The sequence below is a fragment of the Gastrolobium bilobum genome, unplaced genomic scaffold, assembly GCF_033153095.1.
Source record: "Gastrolobium bilobum isolate Gb01-03AN ecotype WA unplaced genomic scaffold, APGP_CSIRO_Gbil_v1 utg46041, whole genome shotgun sequence".
Taxonomy (NCBI): Eukaryota; Viridiplantae; Streptophyta; class Magnoliopsida; order Fabales; family Fabaceae; genus Gastrolobium; species Gastrolobium bilobum.
Window position 1 is genome coordinate 120164 of NW_026896040.1, and position 25321 is coordinate 145484.

General features: G+C 33.1%; 2 protein-coding genes across 2 annotated transcripts; one reads left to right on the forward strand and one right to left on the reverse strand.

Moving 5' to 3' along the window:
* Positions 1-12300: 12300 nt before the first annotated feature.
* On the forward strand, positions 12301-14138 carry LOC133297426 (dihydrofolate reductase-like). Its single transcript, XM_061496572.1, has 7 exons — positions 12301-12348; positions 12429-12569; positions 12814-12906; positions 13030-13128; positions 13238-13279; positions 13356-13587; positions 13681-14138. The coding sequence occupies exons 1-7, from the start codon at positions 12343-12345 to the stop codon at positions 13965-13967; spliced, it is 900 nt and encodes a 299-aa protein (XP_061352556.1). The 5' UTR covers positions 12301-12342; the 3' UTR covers positions 13968-14138.
* An 82-nt stretch (positions 14139-14220) lies between these two features.
* LOC133297424 (COP9 signalosome complex subunit 2) lies at positions 14221-20523 on the reverse strand. Its single transcript, XM_061496571.1, has 12 exons — positions 20361-20523; positions 19389-19481; positions 18896-18974; positions 17904-18144; positions 17733-17807; positions 16897-17031; positions 15876-16063; positions 15536-15604; positions 15301-15391; positions 15050-15184; positions 14561-14673; positions 14221-14455 (listed from the first exon to the last, which is right to left on the reverse strand). Exons 1-12 carry the CDS (start codon positions 20368-20370, stop codon positions 14365-14367), a joined length of 1320 nt encoding a protein of 439 aa, XP_061352555.1. The 5' UTR covers positions 20371-20523; the 3' UTR covers positions 14221-14364.
* Between the last annotated feature and the right edge of the window lie 4798 nt (positions 20524-25321).

Sequence of the window (25321 nt, forward strand, 5' to 3'; positions counted from 1 at the left end):
TTTGTTTCACAAAAAAAGTGAAAAATCCCGTGTGATTCTTCTCCACTTGATGAAGATTGAATTTCAAGAATGTTGATGTTTATTAAGATTTGGAGCTAATAAGATTTATAAAAAAAAAAAGACAAAGCAATGGCTAGGGTTTAAGCTTTAAGCTTTTAATTGTAGGGGTTGATTGGGTTGGATATATTTTTACCTTTTTCCTTTAATCTTCCTATTTCTTTTTTTTCTTTTTCTTTTTAGTGTAAATACCATTTTGGGTCCCTAACAAAAAACACGGTCCCCACTTTAGTTCCTTACAAAAAAAAAATTACTCGTCTGGTCCCTAAGAAATTCAAAATGGACCCATTTAGTTGAAATTGTGGTCCCTCACAAATTTAAAAAAAGATCCAAATTAGTCCCTCAAAAGGACTAAAATGGATCCACTTTGAATTTCTTAGGGACCAGACGAGTAATTTTTTTTTTGTAATGAACTAAAGTGGGGGCCGTATTTTTTGTTAGGGACCCAAAATGGTATTTACTCTTCTTTTTACTTGACTTGAATCACCCACCCTATGTGAATTTTTTCCCCCCAATTTTATGTCTGCAGGTGCAGACAAATGCACCCATCTGCGTCCGCCATTGGCTACATATAACAACCAAAAAAATATATAAAAAGGATTCGCGCTAGTAGCTCCACAACAGCACCAATTGCGCCAAGGCGGCGTAGTAGCACCAAAATCATAAAAGAGAGAGAGAAGGCTGGCACATGTACTGTAAAGAACCTTGGGATACATGTCAGTGTAAGGCGTAGTAACTTCCACTTTACACTGACATGAGTAATTCTCTTTCTTCTTCTTCTTCTTCTTCTTCTTCACACATTAAGATGGTATCGGAGCTCTGCATGGAGCTCTAATATTCACCTACACCTTTTGTTTTAGATCTCACTCCTTGAATCGGTTTCAGATCTCGGTTCCTAAGTTGTTCTTCTTCGATTTCTTCTGAGTTTCAAGTACTGATACTATGGCGAATCAGAGCCTCGATGTACCGGTTTGATCCTGCCCCCCCCCCCCCCCCACTTTCTCTAGTGGAATTTCTTTAGCACAGGTAGGCTGGGCCTGTTGCAATATCCACGCTTCTAGCCCAATGGGCTCTCGTGTGAGGGGGTGTGTTGAGATATATAGTCCCACATTGGTTATATGTGCAACTAATGTGGAGTTTATAAGACCTTGGACACTCACACCTTTTGAGCTAGCTTTTGGGGTGGTGTATCACAAGGTTCTTTACATGGTATCAAAGCTTGAGTGACTATAAGGTCACAAGTTCGATCCTCACCGTCCCCACTTTAAAGTGAAATTATAATAAAAAGCACAAAAAGGTAAACCAAAAATTGGGCATGTGCAATATCCACGCTTCTAGCCCAATGAGCTCTCGTGTGAGGGGGCGTGTTGAGATATATAGTCCTACATTGATTGTATGTGCAACTAATGTGGAGTTTATAAAGTCTTGAGCACTCCCACCCTTTGAGCTAGTTTTTGGGGTGGTGTATCCCAAGGTTATTACATGTACCACCATGATAACGCCAGTAATGCCATGAATAAGAAAGAAATTAGGAGTTCCCACAAAAAAGTCTTTGATTGTTTTTAGATTCGGATAAGATTGAGTTTGATATTTTAAAATATATTAGTATGTGACTTTTATATATATATATATATATATATATATATATATATATATATACCCCTGACGAGAGAAAGAAAAACAGAAAAGAGAGAAAGAAAGCGCGTAAGTAGAGAAAAGAAAAAGAAAGAAAGAAAACAAAGAGGAAAGAAAGGAAAGCAGTAAAAGAAAGAAGAAAACAAAGAAAGAGAGAGAGAGAAACACATAACAAAGAGAAAATTGAGAAGAGAAAACAGAAGAACCTGGGGATAAAAATAAAAAGGAAGGTAATATTTGGAGAAAACATCATTCTCCTAATTTTATTTTTATTTTTATTTTTATTTTTATATGTAAAGCTAGTATTTTGAAGATATTCATTTAAAAGTTGAGAAAATGTCGTTACTCTGTCAAAATATTTCTTCTAAATCTTTTATATTCTTTTGATTTATCTTTTATCTTTGAGTTTGTGGATTTGATGAATTTATTAATTAAGAAAATGATCTAGAATCAAGACTACCAAACTAAAGAATTCCTTTAGTACCAAATGAATATTACGAAATATGTAACCTTTTACTGAATGATTCTGATGTGACTGACCCACAAGAGAATCAAAATGGTTATAGGTTAAGGATGCCTTATCATGGCGTGGGTTCCGTCATACAGAACCTTTCGCATATAGAACCCACAAAATTTTGGTGCTCGCAGAATTTAAGCATTAGTCATTTCAGTTAAAATTACACGTTCCTTTATGTTTGTATACAAAAACCCACAAATGTTTGGGTATATTTGTATGTAGAACCCGCAAAGGTTTGGGTAGAACCCACAAGATTTGGGTATGTCTGAATAAAGAACCCATAAAGGTCTGGACTTGTGCGTATTATTTTTGTTGTTGTTTACTTATTATAAACATATTTTTGAGAGAATAATATTTTCCACTAAAATGGTTGGATTGGTTATAATTCAAAAATTTCAATATTACTTAGATTCATCTTATGTGTGTTAGTTTTTATGCTAACCTTTCTAGAAAATAGAGTTGCTTAGTAGGTGTATCCTTGGAGTAGGGTGAAGCACCATGATTAAAGATTATGAAAATAGTACGAAGTTCATGGAGATTGTGTATACAAGCTTAGTTAAAGTTCTTACTTGATGTAAAATTGTTTAGAGACAAGGAATCAATGTATTTGACTCAGTCATATCTATAATTAAATTTTAAGTGTATTTTATCATATGTTTTATTTTATATCCGCTGCGTTAGAATCTCGATATAATTCTCGTTCTTTTATTTAGAATAAGAATTAAAAAAGTAATATGATATCCTCTATGCTAGCCGATTATCGAGGATGTTACATTTTATGGTATCAGAGCCATGTTGGTTCTGGTAAAAAAGAAACTTAAACTATAGGTTGCTTGTATTTTATCATAGATCATGCATATTTTGAATTATTTAGTAATGAGCCTGATCAACTCACTACCATAAGCTAAACCTTGAGGACAAACATCTTCAACTTCTAAACAAGAAGTTAAACGAGTAATTGATGCATTTACCTGGGTGGCAGAAGCTCTCAGAGAACAAATTATAACAAATCAGCAAATTATTCGGGAGCTAAGGGAGGATTGTGCAACCAGAAATCATACCCATAACTCTGAAAGTGCAAAGGATCTAATCATGATTACAAAGGATTAACTGAATTCCGTAAGCATAATACTTCTACTTTTCATGGAGACTATAACCTTGAGGCAGCTATGTAATGTGTGAAAGAACTTGAGAAAATATTCCCGGTAATGGATTGTCCTATTATTCGTCGGGTAAATTTTGCCACATATATGTTGATTGGAGAAGCAGAGCAGACAAGTAACAAAAGATATTTCCAAAGTAAAGGAATAGAAATTACTTGGACAACCTTTAAATATGCTTTTTTAGAAAAATATTTTCTACAAAGTGTAAGAAACGGGAAAGAAATATAATTCCTTGAATTAAAACAAGGAAATATAACTATTGAAAAATATGTAGTAAAATTTGAGTAACTATTCATATATTCTAATTATGTATAGAATCAACTTAATGAAGAATGATTGACAACTAAGTTTGAATCTGGATTAAAACCTGAACTTAAAAGTATGATAATAGGATATTAAATAAAAAACTTTTCCTCACTAATAAACAGGCGCAGAGACATTGAAGCAAGCATGCTGGAAGCTGAAAAGGTAAGGAAAAAAGCCAAAAATGCAAATCAGAGAAGGAAGTATGAAGACAACAACAAAGAGAGGTTTCCACAAGTACAGGACTTGGGAAACAACTTTAGCAACAAAGGAAGAGGAAATGAGAGACATATTAATTCTCAGATTCAGGTATGTCCTAAGTGCAAGAAAAATCATGTTGAAGAATGCATAGTATGAAAAGGCGTATACTTTAAGTGTGAAAAGTCAAGACACCTGATGAGGTACTGCATGGTAGTTAAAATCTCGATTTAAATCTGCAATTTTACGATTTTATGATTTTTTTTTCAATCAAAACGATTTCATCAAAATTACAAACGCTTTTACGATTTTTTTTACGTTAAGATTTTACGTTTTACGATTTTTTATCCTCCTTTCGATTTTAGATAAAATCTCGATTTTAACTACCATGGGTACTGCCCTCAAAATCAAGGTTAGAATTCATCCAATCAATTTGTAGCAAAGAGAAGATATTTTACTCTCAGTAGTTAGGAAGCGATTTAAACTTGGTGTAAGTTACCAATTTTCATTTTACCTTCTTATCTTGAAATTTTCATTCCCACAAAGAAAAAGATAACTCATTTCAAGTTTATAGAAATTATTCTCTTTAAATCAAAGGGAAGTTATTTGAGATAGAATAAGTTTATTTGCCTATAATAGATGCAATTTTAGCATAAAATAGTTAATTGCCCACTGTGTGGATTAAAGATAATTGAATAAGCTATTTAGAATTTTTATATAAGATATGTCGCAGGTAGAGGTAGACCAAAACTAACTTAGGGAAGGTAGTAAAACAAGACTTAATGAAGTGGGATATAGATTGGCGGATGGTGTGCCTTAGGACGGAATGGAGAAAACCTATTAGCATGGTGGAGGGTTAGACCCGTTGTTATTCCTATATTCTAGATGGTCCATTTTTAGTCATTTTTCTCTTTATCTCCCTCCCTCTTCTTTTTTTCCCCTTATTTTCCTTTATCTCTTTTCGCCTTGCCCATTATCTTCTTATTCTTCTTCTTTTCACCCCTTTTATTTTTATATTTATATTTATATTATTATTATTATTTTATTTATTTTTAATTTTATCTCTTTGTACCTTTCATTTGGGTTCATCTACAACGACCTCAATTAGTTTGGCATAAAGGTGTTGTTAATGTTGATGTTGATATATCACAACGAAAGCATGGTGGATTTTAGGCAATTGAACAAAGTTATTCAGAAATATTTTTTAGAAGGTATGTCAAAATTTTGGAAAAAAAATTTTATTTGAGAAAGGAAAAATGTAACAACCATATATATATATATATATATATATATATATATATATATAAAGACTTGGCGCTAGACATCGGCGGATCCACACTAGGGAAACTGTTTGGAAGTGCAGACATAAATTTTTTAGGAATTTTTTTTTTTGCAGGTGTGCTGAAATGAAAACAACGTCGTCTGGTCATCAAATTTTTGAAGATGATGTAGGCACCACATCAATTCATCTAAACGGGAGTGGCATACACCACATACAACTCTGATTTTTATTTTTTATTTATTTTATTTTACCTTTTAAAAATATAACTAATATAATTGTTTACTTATTTATTTATTGCCAACATGCTTTTTAAAAATTTATTATTTAGGTATGATAGTATTTTTTTTATAGACCATAGGTATCTTTCAAAGAAGGCAATCATGTTCGAAGGTGAGATATCTCTCTCCCCGACTCTCACCCTATTTCTCTTTATTTAGTTTTAATTTGTAAAATTAGGGCTTTCAAACTTCTTCTTCCTCTTTTAAGAACTCAGAAGGATTGGACGATTGATGGCAGACTGCAGAGGCGGACACTGATTTGTTAAGGATAAGTTGCATAATCGGATAAGTGATAATTGGTTTAACGTATGCATGCTAGCTTATGTTAAACGTGATATATTTGATAAGATTGATGATGAAGATATAGTGCAATATTTTCAAGAAATGGAGAATCGAATAATGTTTTTGTAATCATTTTATTGTAATAGCTTATTTGACTCTTATTACTATTTTTTTTATGTTAAGTTGAAGTTTTCTTTTCTTTTCTTGTTTATATTCTTTTATTTTTTAATGCATTTAAAATTTTCTTTAAAAAATAATTTTTGGGGACAGTGCCCCCGAACCCCGCCACTAATTGTGCAGACATAAATAAAATTTTCTGGGTCCGCTACTGGCGCTAGTAGCACCAAGGCAGCGCTAATAGCGCCACAATCATAAAAGAGAGAGAGAGAATAGGATGGCGCATGAAATTCCATAATGACGCCACCACGAATAAGAAAGAAATTAGGAGTGCCACGCGGAAGTAATTGTGTAAAAGTCTTTAATTTTTTTTTATATTCATATAAGATTGAGTTTGATATTTTAAAAGATATTAGCATATGAGTTATACATCTATATATATACCCCTAACAAGAGAAAGAAACACATAAAAGAGAGAAAAAGTGTGTAAACGGAGAAAAGAAAAGAAAGGAAGGAAAAAGAGAGGGAAGAAAGGAAAGCAGTAAGAGAGAGAAGAAAATAAAGAAAGAAATAGAGAGAGAGAGAGAGAGAGAGAGAGAGAGAGAGAGAGAGAGAACATGTAACAAAGAGAAAACAAAAGAACATGGGGAGAAAAATAAAAATGAAGGTAATATTAGGAGAAAACATCATTCTCCTAATTTTATTCTTTTTATTTATTTTATATGTAAAGCTACTATTTTGAAGTTATTTCTTTAAATGATGAGAATGTGTCGTTACTCTGTCCAAATATTTTCTTCTGAATCTCTTCTATTCTTTTGATTTATCTGTTATTGTGGATTTGATGAATTTATTAGTTATGAGAATGATCTAGAATCAAGACTACAAAACTAAAGAATTCCTTTGGTACTAAATAAATATTACGAAATATGTAATATTTTATTGAATGATTCTGATGTGACTGACCCACAAGGGGATCAGAATGATTATAGGGTAAGGGACGCTTTATCATGGCTTAAGCTCCGCCATATAGAACCCATAGAATTTGGGCACTTACAAAATTTGAGTATTAGTTATTTCAGTTAAAAATTATGTGTTCCTTTATATGTTTACATGCATAAATTCACAAAGGTTTGAGTATGTCTAAATGAAGAACCCACAAAGGTCTAGGCTTATATGTATTATTTATGTTATATTTTTTTATTATAAATATATTTTTAAGAGAATAATATTTTTTATTAAAGTGGCTGGATTGGTTATAGTTCAAAAATATCAATATTATTGAAATTCATCACACATGTGTGTTTTTTTATGTTAACCTTTCTAGAAAATAGAGATACTTAGTAGGTGTATCCTTGGAGTAGGGTAAAGCACCATAATTAAAGATTATGAAGACAGTACAAAGTTCATGGAGATCGTGTATACAAGCTTAGTTACAGTTCCTACTTGATGTAAAATAGTTTAGAGACAAGGAATCAATGTATTTGACTCAGCCCTATGTATAATTAAATTTTAAGTATATTTTATCATATGGTTTATTTTGTATCCTCTAAGTTAGAACCTTAGTAGAATTCCCGTTCTTTTATTTAAAATAAGAATTAAGAGGTAATATGATGTTGTGTATGCTAGCCGATTACATAGGATGTTATATTACATTTAATACGCATTTGTCTTTTCTAACCTTTGAGTACGTTTCCATCGCGACCTTTAAATTTTTTACCATTATAGTAAAGATCGGCACAAAGTAATTACAAACTTGAATTCATTTCGATAAAAACGCGAAAAAAAATTGTGACATTTTAGAGAATTAAAAGATAGAAAGGACCAAAAAATTATGCAATGCGATGGTTCCACAATCCACATGATAAACTCATGTATCGCAATTCATGGAAGCGTGTCACATCACAGTTGCAAATGTATCACAATTAATTGCATATTAAGTCTGTGTACAAGTGACTGCATTAGTAGGATAAATTGTTCAAAAATAACTTTAATTCAGTATTTAAAAAAAAACAATTATATAATTTTTCTGCCCTTATTCATAAATCAACAATAGGAAATAAAATGATAGTTTTTTATTTTTATTTTATGAACTTATTCACTTTAATTGTGACGGTGAGTCGGTGAATATATAAATAAAGGGAAAAATGTCTATCATTTAAAATTACACAACTTACATCATTTCACTCTCACAAAGATGTGGGATTCACACCTTTATTTTTTTTGTCAACTCTCTCTCCTCCTTAATCTATCTCTTTCTCTCTCTTAAAATGACACAACTTTACATCCTTTAAAATTATACACACTTTTTCCATAAATAAAAAGTTATAAATTTCCACCATATTAAAATACAAAATAGAGAAAAATTCATTCCCATCTATCATCGTATTCTACTCGTTCCATCAAAAAATATTCCGTAACTCTACTCATTCATTGACAAAACATGAACAATAAAAGTAGAAGAAAAGAGAACCTTATTTGTATCATTCGAAATAAGTAAAACACCGTGGCAAATATAATGCTGCAATCCAATTATAACAGTTTGAGATAATTTTATAACTTTATTGTAAATACATGTAAATTTTCTTTTGAAAAGTAAAATTTATTTTATATTTAAATAATTTATATAATATGATTAAACAGTATATCTTTTTAAATTCTATTTATTATTTTCAAAAGATGAACTGCACCAAATATAGACTGAGAATAAGTAATTTAGAGAGTGATGAAATAAGAAGAAATATTTCAAGAAAAGAGTTATTTTAATTTTGCGACTAAATAATAGAAATACCATAAAACTAAAATGTTTATAAAATAAATAGACATACACCTAGGTTAATTTATATATAAATAAATCAATCTCAGGTTGAAGTAGCACACAAACATTATTGTTTTATCGGCTCCACTGAGCTCTTTAGGGTGGGCTTGGGTAGGGGCGTTCATCAACCGATCCAAACCGATTCAAACTGCGAAAACCGAACCGAAAAACCGATAACCGAATAAACCGAAAACCAAAAAACCAAAAACCGAAAAAAAATCGCAAATTTTAATTGGATTGGATCGGTTTTCGGATGAGTTGATGAAAACCGATCCAATATATTAATTCTCTTTTACCTACTTGGTCATTTCCTCAATCATAGCCCAAAAATTTCTAAACTCAAGACCCATTAATTCATCAACTAAACCCAAGAAAAAACTTAGTCGCGTCTCATCAACTATAATATTGTTTACTGATATTTTTTGTATTTCAATTTTTTGTAATTAGCTCTGATACCATGTAAAGAACCAATTCAACCCAAAAGCTTAAGCTTTTGGGTGAGGCTACATTAATGGTTTTATATATCTCAACATTTACAAATCCAATATATACAAAAGATGTTATTTGCACAATAATCATGAAACAAATTTTAGAATATTTGAAAACCGAAAACCGATCCAATCCAAACCGAAAAAAATTGGATCGGATCGAATCAGATTTGAAAAAAAATCTAAACCGAATAGATGATTACATGATCAAACCGAAGGGATTGGATCGGATGAGTTTTGCTTCCAAAACCGATCCAATCCAGACCGCGAACACCCCTAGGCTTGGGTTCACTGGAATGCTATAAGACCAGCCTACTACATTGGTAGAAGTACCTGAATAATGGATCAAATCAATTAGAAATTATAGGATATAGTTTGAAAGCAAAGAAAAATAACATGTAATTCCAAAAAGAAAAAAGAAAAATAACATGTCAAATGAAATAAATAACAGCTACGGCTGAAATTGGGGTGGAGATACATAGATAATATTTGTATTTGGGGTGATTTAGCATCTCATCATCAAATAAATCTTTGGTGCTACTGTTGCACTAAAAATTTAGTGAATTTCACCAATAGAAATATTACATATCAGTTAAAATTTTCTTTTCTCTTCCAAATTTTTTTTCTCTCTTATGATGTGTAATGTTTCAATTAGTGAGATTCACTGAATCTTGATACAACAGTAGCACCAAAAATTTATTCCCATCGTGATCATGATGACAATAGAATTCTAATTGTTCCCCATTGGCCATTTCTCTTGGGTGAATCTCTTGAAATCAAGGAGAGTGATATCAAGACATTTGGCATCATGCTAACGTTTCTCGTTTTGTGTGAAATTAGTGTTGATTTCATTTGGCTAAAAACCACTTCTCTTATTTAAAAGCTTTAGTTTCATTGGTATCAAAAAATTTTGAGATTACTTCATCCCAGTATCGAATCTTACTCGAAATGTTATGGCTGCTTTGTTACCTTTCTGCTCTAGTTAGTTATAAACACTTTTTAAGTTCAAGTAGTTGCTAAGTAACTATAACAATAAAAGTATGACACTATCGAGTTTTACATAATCATTGGGTTTTATTTTTCTCAAAGCATAATTCCTACTGAGAGAAAATTTGATGTAAAATCTATTGATATTGTATTCTCGGTGCACATAAGATGTGTTCTATAGAGGGTGAAGTATCTTGAGATAGGGGGTGTCCATAGTGGTCTTGGTAGAGACCAAGCCACTAGTGAAGCTTCCCATGGTGCATAAGGAGGGGTGTGTGTACTCTACCAATGGACAAAGTGACAGCGTAGGTAGAAGATGCAGAAGAAGAAGATCCCCTCTCCATGTGTGAGAGGGGTATTTAGAGAGGAGAGTTCTCTCTTCATGGGGTTTGAGCTGGTCAGCCCATGAGCTGTCTCATCAAGCTGCCCACTGTCAAAGTACAGGGGCAGCAGTGCAGGGATGAGAAATGTCACAATGGTGAGCCTCTATGGCTTGTCATGGGTGCCCTCTAGAAGGTTCTAGATGTGGGCTTTAAACGATTGGGCTCATCTGGTGAGCCTTAGTAAGTAGCATCCGGAACCGATATTATTTTCTCTCTCCGAAATCTTCTTTTTGTATGAACCAATAATGTTTTTCCTATGATAAAGATAAAGCCCATAAATCATAATCATTATTGTGTGAATACTATCTCTACGAAAAAAATTTATTTTTTATGGAAAATACACCTTTTTTTGTTTCTCCTACAACACTATAAGCGTTTTGTCATCCTTCGATTTTCGTGTCTGATTTTTGTTTTAAATAAAATAAAATATCGGTCTCACCATTTCTTTTCTTTGCCGGGAATCTTTATACTTCTGCTATTATATATTGAGAAGTATAAAGCCCATTTTTTATATAAACTTAGTTTATATTCGTTTTTGTGAACTTGCTCATTTCAATGAGTTAAATGCAATTGAATCTACGTAAGTCTCATTGCATATTGAATTTAGGTCCGTCTGAATGAGTTTTTATTCTTCAAAAGTTGCTTTTTTCCAAGAAAAAAAAGCACTTCACGTTTTTAGTTCGTTTGGACGTCTGCTTTTAAAAAAAAAAAAAGTCACAAAAAAAGTCAAAAACCTACTTTTTTCAGAACTAAAATTTTTAACTTCTAAGAAAAGCAGAAGTCAAAAGTCAAATATTTTTTCAAAAACTAAATATTTTTATAAAAATATAAATAGTTTTAACATTTGTAAAAAGTACTTTTAAAATAAGAAAGTGACAAAAGTTACTTTTTTTTAAAGTTGAAACAAACGACATCTTACAATATGAATATAATTTGAGTCCATACAAAAGTTCACCTTATAAAAATAATAATATTAAAATAAAATAAATAAATTATTGAGAAAAAAAAATAGCTACGCCCTCAATTTCTTTCTTCCTTTCAGTAATTTACTATGTGCTTTTCTTTTTTCTTTATAAGCAGAAGTTAGGCCAAACAGGTTTGAGAAAAGTTCTTATAATGAAAAGTTTTTTTTTTTATATTTAAGAAAAAAAATCAAAAACTCTGCTTATTTTTTAAGCTCTTATAAGTTTTTCTTAAATTGTGTTTTTTTTTTTAATGAAAAGCCATAGAGATAGAGAGAGGAACTTTTCTTGAAATATGTGCTTTTAAGTTAAAAAATTTTATGTAATCACCAAACAATTTATAACTTTTTTTTAAAGTTTTTTTTTTAACTTTTAGTTTAAAAAAATAGAATTCAAATACGCTCTGCGTATATAATATTAGCTTCAATTCAATACTTTATTCAACGCATCAATTTCAAGTGCCGATAAAAAATGCATTTTGTACACCGAAAAAAGTATTTTTTATTTTTTTTTAATAATGACTTTAAACATTATGAATTGATTGAAATCCATGCTAATATATAAGTTTAGCAAGCATTGAAATGTTCTCAAATTCTAAGATCAGATATTGACAATATCTTATATTACAGTGATCCTTAAATGATATACTAATGATGTAAACCACCAATAATTGAAACTTGGCAAACACTTAAGCTCACTACTCAATAGCCCAATGATAAGTTTCATGAAGTTGGAAAATTGATTGAAGGACCCCAAAATTACCCAGAGTGTATATATGATGACTATGTCGCAGCCCACATTGCACTTGTGTGTAGCTTGCACGTGCAACACCAACCAACCAAGTCAATTAAGAGAGCTAGCGGAATGCCTTAAATATGGAGGTAGGTAAGAACAACAGCCTCTGCTTAATAATTCATGGTTCTTATAAAAAGCTCAATCTCCATAGCTTGTGGTGTTGCAGCATACAGATAAACAAAAGATGGAAGGAGAAAATAGAAAGAAGCTTAAAATACTGTGCCTTCATGGATTCAGAACCAGTGGGAGTTTTCTGAAAAAGCAAATCAGCAAATGGGATCCTTCTCTATTTGCTCAATTTGATATGGTAACATATTTCTTTTTTTAATGTTCAAGTGCCAAGTGTGTGTATTTGGCATTTTTAACTTTTAAGGCCCTTGTTCTTAAGTATTGATAATGTTATAACATTGGTTACGGCTAAATATATTGTATAGTCTTTATTTTTGCCAAAGCACAAAAATATACAGAAGAAAGCAATAGAACCAAAAGAGTTTTACAATTTACTATGTGTAAGTATCAGAAACTAAGATATGAAGCATTTATGGTGACAGGAATTCCCAGATGGTAAATTTCCTGCTGGAGGGAAGTCTGACATAGAAGGCATCTTTCCTCCACCTTACTTTGAGTGGTTTCAATTCAACAAGGTAGAAATATACTGTATCCTCTTTTCTTTCATATTTCCACAATGAATTTATCAAACTTCATTTGCCTTGGATTAGAGGAAAACAAATTGAATTTAACTGAGCATATACACAACTGTTATTCAGGAGTTCACGGAGTACACTAACTTGGAAGAATGCATCTCCTACTTGTGCGAATACATCACAGCCAACGGACCCTTTGATGGTTTCCTGGGCTTCTCACAGGTAAACATTCATAAATTGCTCTAAAAGTAACACTTTTGGACTTGTGTATATTCCATTTCTGTATAGCTACTATTTGACTTGGTTTTCTTCCTTCTTTTATGGAAATCAGGGTGCAACACTTTCAGCACTTTTGATAGGTTACCAGGCGCAGGTGAGTAATTACTGTAATTTGATTTATAATTTAAATTCAACTACTAAATTCTGAGTAATGAACATGAAATTCACAGGGAAAGTTGCTAAAGGAGCATCCGCCCATAAAACTTTTAGTATCAATATCAGGATCCAAATTTAGAGATCCCAGCATATGTGATGTTGCCTACAAGGACCCCATCAAAGCTAAATCTGTTCACTTCATTGGGGACAAAGATTGGCTGAAACTTCCTTCTGAGGAGCTTGCCTCAGCTTTTGACAAACCCCTTATAATAAGGCATCCCCAAGGTCACACTGTCCCTCGATTAGGTATGCTCTCTCTCTCTCTCATGGGATCTCCATCCTTCTTGGTTATGTATTTTTAGACAAGAAATTGAACTTTCCTTGCCCTACCACAAACAGATGAAATGGCCACCAGTCTGTTGAGAAATTGGATTACAGAAGTTGATTTCTCAGTTTGTGAGCATGACATAGATCATGAAGAAAAGAAGTCAGAGGTAAAGGGGAGCAAGCTAGAAGCTTATAGTACCAATGAAACCAAAGGTGTAAACGGGGTGCAAATAAAAAAGGGAGAAACTGACACAGTAGAGGTGACCCAAGTCGATCAGAACTTACAAGAGGAAGCATCTGAATTTAATATAAATTATGATGAATTTGAATCCAGAAAACAACCTCTTCCAATAATGTAAGGGTAAAACTACGTACAAGAATTACCTTCATCCCACACTCGCTAGTCAGGTTTAATTCGGAGTGGGTTTTTTTTTATGTATGACTGGTTATCCGTATGGACCTGTTTTATGTTGTCTTGATCTTTTGATGGAATAGTGAAAAGAGAGGAAAATCCTTCATTGTACTGTGCAGATGTTTTCAGCACCAAAATAAAATGAGACGAATTCTCCTTGAATCATCAATATTTCGAACAATTATATTTTATAAAATAAAACATGAATCACAAGTTGGGTTTCACTTCGGTGCCACTATTGGAGCAATACATTCCTAACTCTCCATAAAAGCTATTTTAATTCACATGACAAAACTGCAAGCTGGGGCAACAACACAGATACTCCTTCCACCAGACACCACGGTTTAACCAACTCTGTTGCTGATAGTTTGATAAAGAGATTTAAGCTGTGTGTTCCATTTGTCCACGGCAGTATACTTTTTCATTCCTTTCGACCTGAACCATGAATTTTAATGTTAATAAAAATACCAGGTTTTATTAACAAAATTATGAATCTACTAAATTCAGTAAAAACTAAAAGGAATTAAAAAAAAAAATGACCTATCAGAGCGTTCTAAGAGCCGGTTCACTTGATCAATGTGTCCTTGAATTCTGTTATCCAAAATAAGCGATACCAGTAGCTGCTCAACATCATGCTCAGGCACATTAAGTTCCTGCAAATTAACGCGTTTTATTACATAAAAATATTAGACTAACCATAACTTAAGTTCCTCATAAATTCAACTGAAAAAATAAACATTACTAAAAATAAGAGGCATGAAAGAGTCCACGGGATAATGTTTGGCTTATTCCCTTCACAATGAGCAGAGTCTTACCCAACTAACATTATACCATCACCCCTTAAAACAAGGACAGGAAGGAATGGTTGTTGTCAAGGTGTATTTGACTAATTTTTTGATAGAAAAAGTAGGTATAATTTGACTATTTACTTTCCTTTTTTTTTTATTCCATTAATTTGTTTGATGGGATGGGGGTGAGGGGTAGCTCAAAAATGAAATTGAAATGCAAGAGTAGTGGAAGTGCAGTTACCTTGGATATAAATGGGATCCTGATCCTTGTATACGGTTTGATGAGCTTCAGCAAGACTTGTGTTCTGATATTCTTTAGCAGATCCTCGATGTAATTTCTAATAAATGGATCATCCATGATGGTTCTTCGGTTACTCTGGAAAGCAAAATACCCAATATTCATTTCCAACAAATATTGGATAGAAAAATAAGAGAAATGTGTTAAGATCAAATTAGTGAGACATATTCTCATGCTAGACTCAATAAATGTACCTTCAGGATTTTCTCAAACTCCAATATTTCATTCCGTTGATAGGCTGCTATTAAATTTGTCATTGCCAAAATTTCCGGGTCATTCTTATAACTGCAATACATAATACATGATGGGTTAATACAGAGAGAAAAGGGGAGACACCATCCTCAGCTTATGGGGATTGAATCAAGGAATGGGAGAACCGGAGAAATGAAATATAGTCAAGTACACTTAGATAAAATACAGAGGACTTACGGCTTAGCCTCCTGCCCATCAAATGGATTTACTTCAGACTCCATCAACATGTTGGCAAGTACAAGGTACCTGACACATGATAACAATTATGGTACAAGACCTTAAATACGAAGCAAGAATGCTCAAATGGTTTATTTTACTGCAGTCAAGCATAAATGCTAAATCTGAGGAAAAGGTTATGGATTTTATAAGACAAGTATATAATATATCTTTATAAAAATTATCACTAAAATCGATGATTCACAGTTAATTGCATTTTTTGTAATTAAAGATTTATTGTTATACAAATTGTTTGAAAGTAATAAATAAAGTAAAAACTAAAAAAATTCTGTTTGCTTACTTCAAGCATTGGATACGCCTCTGATTCCCAGCTTCGTCATAATTCTTAAAAGCTTCAAAAAAATCTGTAGCTGCTTCAGCCCACTGGCGCTCTGCCATATGCATTTTCCCCCCACATTCATGGATAATTCCCATTATTCTTGGATGGGGAATTGCTGACTTAATAGTGAGTGCTTTTTGGTAAAGTTGCTGCATTTAATATCATGGAGACTCCTAAATACTGGTAAACAAACTTCCCCAAGCATAAGACTAATCAATCAATAGAATAATTCAGAAGAAAGTAATAGGTTAGAGGGATGCACTATATCACCACCTTGTTTTACATTGAATATATGCTTGTTTGGATGTGCTTCTTCTGGATTTAAAAAAAAAGATTTTTTATAAAGAAAGTACTTTTCTTATATTTTAGTGTGTACGGATGAGCTTTTAAAACATTTAACGTTCCTCTATCAACCTTTAATTGACTTCTCCATCAAGAACACTTTCACTGACTCCAACTCCCAGTATGATGTCTTTGTAAAATATATCCAAAGAACACAATCTTAAATGCTAAGATCAGCTATGAATGCCAGCAAGCAATTACATATTCTTTACTAGTTTCACCAGTAGAAACTTGCGACACCACAACAGCAGAAAACTCTTAGATAATGCTGCAAATTTTCCTCACCCCTTAACATGATCATACCCCCCACAGGGAACAGAAAGCAAAAGCTCATATATTAATGGAGAAAAAGCTATATGTTCGTCAATCTATAAATCCTACACTATTTTTTAACTAACAATAAAAGCAGGGAATTAAGATGAAATTTTGATTACTATAGAATCTAAAATAAGATATATAAAAAATGTGCCCATCATAATCTCCTATACAAGCAAATTACTAAGATGTAAGCAACTATATTTTGCATTCTAGATAGATACAGTTAGTTCTTATAGAATATAACTAACATAAATTGGAAAGGCACAATATTGCTCTAGGCAAGTTGCATAATAAGAATTTTTCTTATAAAACAAATGCTGACCTTGAGTTTTTTGTTGTTCTTGGTCTCTGTGTACATTTGAATTTCTATTGCATAAACCTCCAAAAGTTGGGTTCCTTTCTTATGGTCATCTGTACCATCTTCTCTTTGACATGATTTGTGAAGTTCTTTCAAGATCTGACAGGGTTCAACGAATCATTAAATTATCCAATACTAGTAGATACCAATAGATAAAGATAGGATACCACCCATGCTAAGTGTGCATAATAAATGTAGGGATTTTATTATGGTAATTCAGTATTAATGGGTATGAATTTCAGGTGATTGATTCTATATTAATTATGGATATCAATCGTTACGGGTGATTTTGTATTAATGGGGATTGGGAGAATGTTTTGCATTAAAGGGTATCAATCATGAGTAATTTTATATTAGGGGGGATTGGGAAAATATTCAAGAAATGGGCAATTATCAAGGTGAGTCATCGGCTATACGGAGAGAATATTCACAAAATGGGCAATCAAGGGCAGCAATGTGTGGAAGGGGCTGAACAAATATAAATTGGGATTACTGCTAGTAAAGGGGGTATCTGGGAATTAGTTAGGACTTTTGGAGAGACACCTGAGCCTCTCGAATTACTCAAGGACTTATCATTTTCTTTATGTTTCTATTTTAATTTCCTTTCACTGTAATCTTGTTCATCTTCATTTCATAAGCAGATTTCTACAACTCTATCTCATTTCCAGCAATATCAATTTCAGTTTTCCTTGTTTCCTCTTTTATCCCTTTATCACTCCTCTGGTACCTATCAGATACACATGCATTCAAATTAAGTTGGACAGCAAACTACACCTTTGCACAAAAATAGAACATATTACCTTACTCATCCGTCCATATTCCCCAATATCAAAGAAAATCTTACAAAGCTTCAGATTTGTTTTAAACCACAATCTCTGCAAAATGAGTGACATAGAAAATAAACGTAAGATTGCATTAATGGGCAATGTCATGAGATAAATAACAGCAAAGATAATGTCCAAAGGATTAACCTCATTCTTTGCTTCTTCAAGGGCTTTCAGAGTTGTCTGGTAGAATTCCTGCAGAAGGCCAAAGTTCTGGCTAGCTGAACCTGATACATAGTCCATAATGCTGTTTATGCATTTTTCACTATAGTTACGAGTCACCGCTGACTTAATATAAGTCAACATCTCCCTGTAGGCTTCCATCATCTCTTTATACCTTCCAAGTCGATAATAGAGCTTGACAGTTTGCTTTAGAGCTTTAAATCCCCTGGTAAAATGTAAAATAAGTATGACATGCAATACAGAATGGTTTATTATCACTGTGGAAAGATTTTAAGACATATCACAGTGCAGTGCATGAAAGAGTACAAGAAACAAGGGAAGGGATGCATGAAAAAAAACACATTAGATGTATTTATTAAATGTAATCTAGTTTGACCCAGCTAAAAGGAAAGAGAATCATTCTTGCTTAAAAAAAAGGAAACAAAAGCAGCAACAGATCATAGAATTAATGATGATACAAAAAAGGCTACAGCACCCACAAATTATATTACAATTAAGTTCTCTAACTCCAACATCCATGTCTTTATTATTATCATAGTAGTTAATTGCACCGCGAGCCGCGCCGTATGGGCGTTGCAGTGCTTCGCCGCAAGAAACCGCGCTGCGCTGCGCCGCACCGGAACGCAACAACGGCCATTGTGATTACATTTGCGATCAAATCACAGCCATATTGCTGTCATAAGGAAAAATGACAATTTTGTCCTAAATTTAAATGTGTAACAGAAAAAAATTTAGAGTTTTTTAGTCTATCTGCGTCTCTCTGTGTCACTTCTGTTATCTCTGCCTTTAAAAAATATTTCTTTTTGTCATTATTTCTGTCATATATCTATTCCACTATTTCCGCAACCGCAACCCGCGATAACGCTATAACGTTTTTCGGGGTTGGCCGTGACATGCCGCAATCTGCATTTGATAACTTTGATTATTATGTAACACTCAGAGAATAGAGTTCTTACCATTCTGCCTTTTCTTGCTCCATCCGCACTACCTCAGCAAAACCAGAAAGTGCACCTTCTGGATCAGTTTCAACCAAACCTATATACAAACAAAACAACAACATCCTATGAAGTCACTATGAAAATGGGTCATCCAGCCTAGAACCATAAATTATGAAAAACCAAATCTTACAACTTTGCAAATGAAATTTATACATTAGAGATTATTTAACAAGTCACTTTTAATTTATTTCCACAAGGAAGAAACATAGCACGATTAAATATAAATAAAAAATATAATGGATCAAATTTGTAGTTCCAACCATGATGCTTATAATGATGAATGATCATAAGAAAGTGCAATATATCCAATGGCAGAATACTGATTTGAACAAAGTATTTTGCAACACAAACTAATTTTTAAGACTTAAAACCAAAATGTCAAAATAAACCAACTTTTCCCGATTTATAAATGCTAACAAGAAGAAAAAATAATAACAGTCGTTGGAAATACCTTTTGAATTGTAATATTGATTCTCAATATCAACATCTTGCTCCTCTTGCTCCTCGTCTGAGTACTCAAATCCATAGTCCTCCATATCAGCATCTACAGAATAACAGAAGCAAACACTTGTTGTGTTTAATTCAAATGGTCAACATGAAATCAACCGTTATGACTATATCTTTTCAAACAAACCTCAAAGTCCATAATAGATATTGTTTTGACTTTTGATGTGGTGAAATGTGAAGACTTCAAAGAAGCATAACTAGCAAACTTCTTAGGCAAACAACATCCATCTAACAACCTTGTGGAATTACCCTTCCTTCTATAATTGGAGGATTTCAAAATCATGGAATTTGTGGTTAAAGGTTTAGACATATCACCTCACAAAAATTAAGGGTAGCAACAAATAACTAAGTGCAGGCATGTAGATGACTCCATGTCATTAAGATTCAACAAAGTTTTAAGTCAGCTGGAAACTTTCTAATACAAACTTCCTCTAGTGGAATTAGGCTTTATTGTTGTTTATTATTGTAGGCATGTTGAGGAACTATGATTGAGTAATAAACAATAATAAGCTGCATTACCTCCTCATACATTCCACACGAACATTTAAACATACAAAGATCAGAAAACCTTGTTTCGCTCAAAGCCTCACTGTTTTCAAGAATCGGGATTCCCAAAAACAGGCCTCGACATTGGTATTGCCACACACAAACGGATGCCACCAACACATTGTCATCGATTACCGACTCAAAGAAACATTCTAGGATCACAGAATTTGTAATCAATTGCACTACGAAATAAAAGCCTCTAAAGTCCAAAGTTCAGTTCTAAAATTTTCCATCGCATAAATCACGCATATTATCAAATCGATTTAGCTTCAGAAAAAAAAGGAAAATAAGACTACAGGAGAAAATTGTTGCAAGGGCACGAAACAAGAAGAAGGAACGAGTTGGGGGGAAGGAAGAAAAGAGCGCGTACCAGAAGCCATGTTGTAAGAAATCGACTGAGTTCGAGGATCCTTGTTAGGGTTTGTTTGTTGGAACCGGTGATTCTGCGACTCCGAGTTAATCTCTGAGTAGAGAGTCAGAATCCGGTGAGGGAGTAAAGAAGAGAAGCCGAAGAGAAGCCAAAGAGAAGAACGAAGAGAGGTAAAAGCTGATGTGTGTTTGGGCTTTTTAGCCCAGATCCATTTTCTGGCCCATGTATATTTGTGCTGCTTCAAGGCTTACTTTTCCATTTATACGTAAACGAATCAGGGCCTTTTAGAGGCATCTAATTCGGCTCGTGAAAGTCTGATCTTATATATCTAAAATTAGTTGTTAGAACTAGGCAACTTGTATAAACGTTCATTTAATAAAAAAGTCTCAGGCTCAAATTTAAAAGCTCGACCTTAGAGCCTCTTAGGTTGGCCTAGTATATTAATTTTTATTTTATATTTTTTATACTACTTGTAATGGCTCTCTCTCTCCTCAATCTATTTCACCCTATTTTATTGGTTAAATAGATTTTTGGAATGATTTTTATCTATATTATGTTGTTTGGATATATATCGAATTTATGAATATTTATGGAATTATTAGTATTGTTGATTGTATATTTTGTTTGGCTAAATTTTTGTCGTCTTATTTTTTTTAAACAGGTTGAACCAAACTATTATTTTTTGTAAATAAGTTAGGCCACAGGCCGATAATTATATTCATATCAGTTAACAGGCTTGGTCGGGCTGACACATTTAAACACAGGCTTAGCCTTTTAAGACCAAAGTTCGACTCGGCTCGGGCCGATAACACCCCCTACTTACAAGGAAGTGGAACCTCTCGTATTAAAAAAAAAAAAGTGTTTGTCCTTTTAAATGACACAATCTGTGTCATTTCACTCTCACAAAGAGGTGGGACCCAGACCTTTAATTTTTTTTGTCCATTATGTCCCCTCACGATCTATCTTTTTCTCTCACTTAAAATAACTCAACTTTACATCCTTTAAAATGACAAATATTTTTTCCAAAAAAAAACATAATATGGTTATCATAACTATATAAAGGTGGATTAATGGTAATAAAATAGAAGAGAGAAAATATTAAATAGGTAGTTACAAATCATAACCGTTGATTCACCTTTGTATGGTTATGATTGTCCCACATAATCATGTCATTTTTTTTAAAACATGATAGGATCCATTTCCACTCTAATTACCTCTTTAAGGCGAGTTGGCTCCCCCTACAGTCTCACAAACTTCAACTCTTTAAGCCGGCTATGAGATTAATCTAGAATGCGAGGAGAGTCAAGGATGATGATATTAAAACCCTCCCAAAGGTGGCATGTAGAGATCAAACCGAGGTTATTTTCTTTCTACTTATTAGCTCTCTTGCTATCAAGTAGATGCATTATCAAAGAGTGAGTTCTTAGCATGGGTGGCAAAATTGTTCATGACCCGCTGGTCAACCCAAGACCTGACACATCAAAAAATGTGTCGTATAGACCCTTAGGTTCAAATGGGTTGTGTATGGATTTGAGTTTTTGACACAAATTAGTGTCACGAGCTGACCCGTGTGTCCACCCATATTAGGGATATTTTTGATAATTCACATTATAAAATCATATTCATGTCAACATGTATCATGTCATGTCAACCCATGGGTATGCGTGTCAATTTTAGGTTTTTTTGGTATTTTTTATTTTAAAAAAAAAACAAAATTCTTAATTTTTTTGTCGTGTCGTGTCCACCTACGACCCGCAGCGGGTCCTGTCTGGGTTCGAGTTTTTGACCTGTCAATGAAAACGGGTAGTGTACGAGTTGAGCGGTTTCATGTTCATGTCGAGTTGTGTTAGTGTCGCGTCGATCCGTTTTTCCACCTCTATTAATCTTAAGGAGAGAATATAGATTCGATTCCCACCAAATATATTTTTGGAAAAAGGTGGGAGCTTTGATTGTGACTAAGTTTCATAGCTGGTTCACAGAGTTGAAACTTATAAAAATACGGAGTGTTGACTCGCCTAAAGAAATAATTAAAATCTGTATATCAAAAAAAAAGTATGAAATCTATTAAGACGAATAGTTAATAGTTTTTTTCTTTTATTAGTAGAGAAAAAAACTCAACTACAACGGGAATATTTAACATGATCTTTTACTGAAAATTTGTGTTTGTTTTTTTTCATAGATATTTAATAGATGTGATCTTAACAAAATTTGTGAATAACTATGAAGGGAGTAATAAACACAAAATAATAACAAGATCATATGAAACTTTAATATAAAAGAATTCATTTCAATTAAATTTACAGGCAATAACTACTTTTTTATTATTCATATAATTGTAAATATTTAATGTTGTTATAATAAATGAAAAGAAAATAATTAAACAGTTTAATATTTTCAAAACACAAAGAACAAAAATGAGGGAAGAATAATTTTCAATCAAATAAGAAGCAATTTTCATTACCAACATAAGGCAATTATTTTATTAATAAAATATAAATAGTTAATAGGGAGGGTTACATTTACACACTTTTTGTTTACAAACTCATATAAATTACACTATATACTCCCGGGAGTAGACTTGGTTAGGAATGTTAGAAAATGTCATCATATATAGCAATAATTAGGTTGGGACTTGTTGGGTTAGGAGTGGAGGTTGGTGCACCTAACATGAACCTAGTGTTGAGTATGACTCATATTTCGCATCCTGATGAAGGCTCTTATTAGCAGATCAGCAGAAAGACAATCGGGGTCTCGCTCTCAGATGAACGGGTGGGAATCCGCAAAAGTCGCCTCAACTAGGGTCTGTGAGGCAGCGCCCCCAGGCCCATAGAGGCTAGGTACTGTTGTAAGCCTTTGATTTATTGTAAAAAAAATTTTCTTAGTAGTTTGGGCTTAGGCCCGTGAATAGCTGTTGTTAGGTTTTCTAATCATATTTATATTCTTTTGTAAACCAAGTGACTTGTAACGAGTGGCGATGAAGTGAATATAGTACAGACAAGCTGGATGTAGTCTTCATTGGATGAACCAGGGTAAATCCCTTGTCAATCTCTCTTTCTTTTTCCTTTTTTGTGTTTTATCGATTTGTGTGGTTGTGGATTTTCGATACCAAAGAACATTATGTTTAATGTGCGGGCCTGAGATGAAGTGATATCTAACATGAATAGTCCCTAATGCTACCTAGTTGTACCAATCGTCGCATTGGTGAGGTTATGTTTAATGGCATAAGATAAACCAATGAAAGTTAGGGAGGAAGGAATAATATTTATTAATTAATTTTGTTTCAAAGATTAAGTTTACTAGTAATAATGCTTCAACAAGAATGAATTGAGATGGAGAGAATTATAATGCCTAAGTAATTAATAAGCAATAATATGATAATCATTTGGTAGCGTAATGGCAGAGGCGGACCTACATGCGGGGCTAGGGTTGGCGTCCGCCTCCTTAAAATCTGGAAAAAAACTTGTCGTCATAGGTCACCGCCAACAGGTTTGGGTGGAAATTTGGCGCCAATGGGGGTGGAACAGAGCGAAACTCGGAGTTTTGGAATTTCGCAGTTGCATCTGTGGCCATGGGTGGCTTTTGAGTTTGAGGGAACAAGAACTAGGGCATTGGGCTCTGAATCCAAAAGGGTGTAAGATAAATATGAACTTAGAGATGGGATTTTGTTCTTGAGTCAAAATTTGGAACCTTGCGAATTTTGATGTTGTTAGGTTTGGTTTGGGGTTCCTGTACCATAAAAACGATTAGCACGTGAAACAAAAAGGTTAGGTAATGTAAAATGTTGTAAGAATTTCATGTTATTGTGAATTTTCTTTTGGGATAAGTGTTTGTGGTGGGAGAAAATGAGAATTTTTTAATTTAAATATTAAATAAATAAATATTAATTTTAACTAAAATGGCTATCCTTTAAAAAAACAAATATTTTTCACTATATTTTTTATACACATATTATTTTGATGGGATTAATGTTTCTTATGTTATAGAAGATGTTTTTATCTCGTACATACAAATAAAAGTATGTGACTCATTTCAAATCCCGTTACCTATAGCTACCACCAAAATCCAAAAACTAAGATATTATTTCACATAGAAACCTCTATCCATGAACCACCATTCCACATCTAATATATGTAAATCCAATTTTATAATTTTATTATGTTCTTCCTAGCTGGCATTTTTGTTTCCTTATCGTGATCGTTCCAACCAAAATTGACATTGTCTTTTCATAACAATAATATAAATGTTTGCCTCTCATCATATAATTTTCTGGGTCCGCCACTGCATAATGAGAATCAGATCAATCTTATCCAGCACTTTAATATTAGGTCGGTGAAAAGAAATGTGATCTATTGCACCGATATCCAGCAACTCGTGAACAATCACATTACTTGTTGTTAAGTTGGAGGTTAAACAACTATTTGCAGGTCTTGTGGAATCTACATTTACTGCATGCATATGCTTGTACAAAGTTTATTGAGCAAGCGGTCCTCCTGTTTGCATTTTTATTAACTGATTGTAAGAGTCCAAGAATATGTTGATATTGTTTTTGAATGAGGGTAAGATTCATTTGACCATTTTCATAATGAGATGAGTCAGTATTATCCATTTCAAAGTTATTATCAAACTCGATACCCCTATAATTGGTAGCTTGTTGCTGCTGTTTGGTTACTTTTTACCACAATGGGTGCAAGTCTTTTGAGCATGAGTTTGCGCTCTTGGAATTGACAAAAGCTCACATTATAGAAGGTTCAAGAAGGGCTAACAAAAAAGAAAGAATTAAAAAAAAATTCAAAAGTACTAGTGTAACACCTCGTGTATACCCGATTTGTTAGCATGTCATCGTATTAAGCCACGCTTAATTAAAAAATACGAAATATCTTTTTCTTTTCAATTATGACGTCATTAATATTAACCAAGTTGATTACTTAGTTCCTTTTCAAAACATTGCCTATACGTAATTT

What these genes read in the sequence shown, in the direction of transcription:
- LOC133297426 (XM_061496572.1), top strand. An exon ending in TATTTGCTCAATTTGATATG is followed by an intron (nt 12,570 to 12,813) that starts GTAACATATTTC and finishes TTATGGTGACAG; the next exon opens with GAATTCCCAGATGGTAAATT. An exon ending in TGATAGGTTACCAGGCGCAG is followed by an intron (nt 13,280 to 13,355) that starts GTGAGTAATTAC and finishes TGAAATTCACAG; the next exon opens with GGAAAGTTGCTAAAGGAGCA.
- LOC133297424 (XM_061496571.1), bottom strand. An exon ending in GAGCAAGAAAAGGCAGAATG is followed by an intron (nt 18,145 to 18,895) that starts GTAAGAACTCTA and finishes ACATTTTACCAG; the next exon opens with GGGATTTAAAGCTCTAAAGC. An exon ending in GGATCCCATTTATATCCAAG is followed by an intron (nt 14,674 to 15,049) that starts GTAACTGCACTT and finishes GTTAATTTGCAG; the next exon opens with GAACTTAATGTGCCTGAGCA.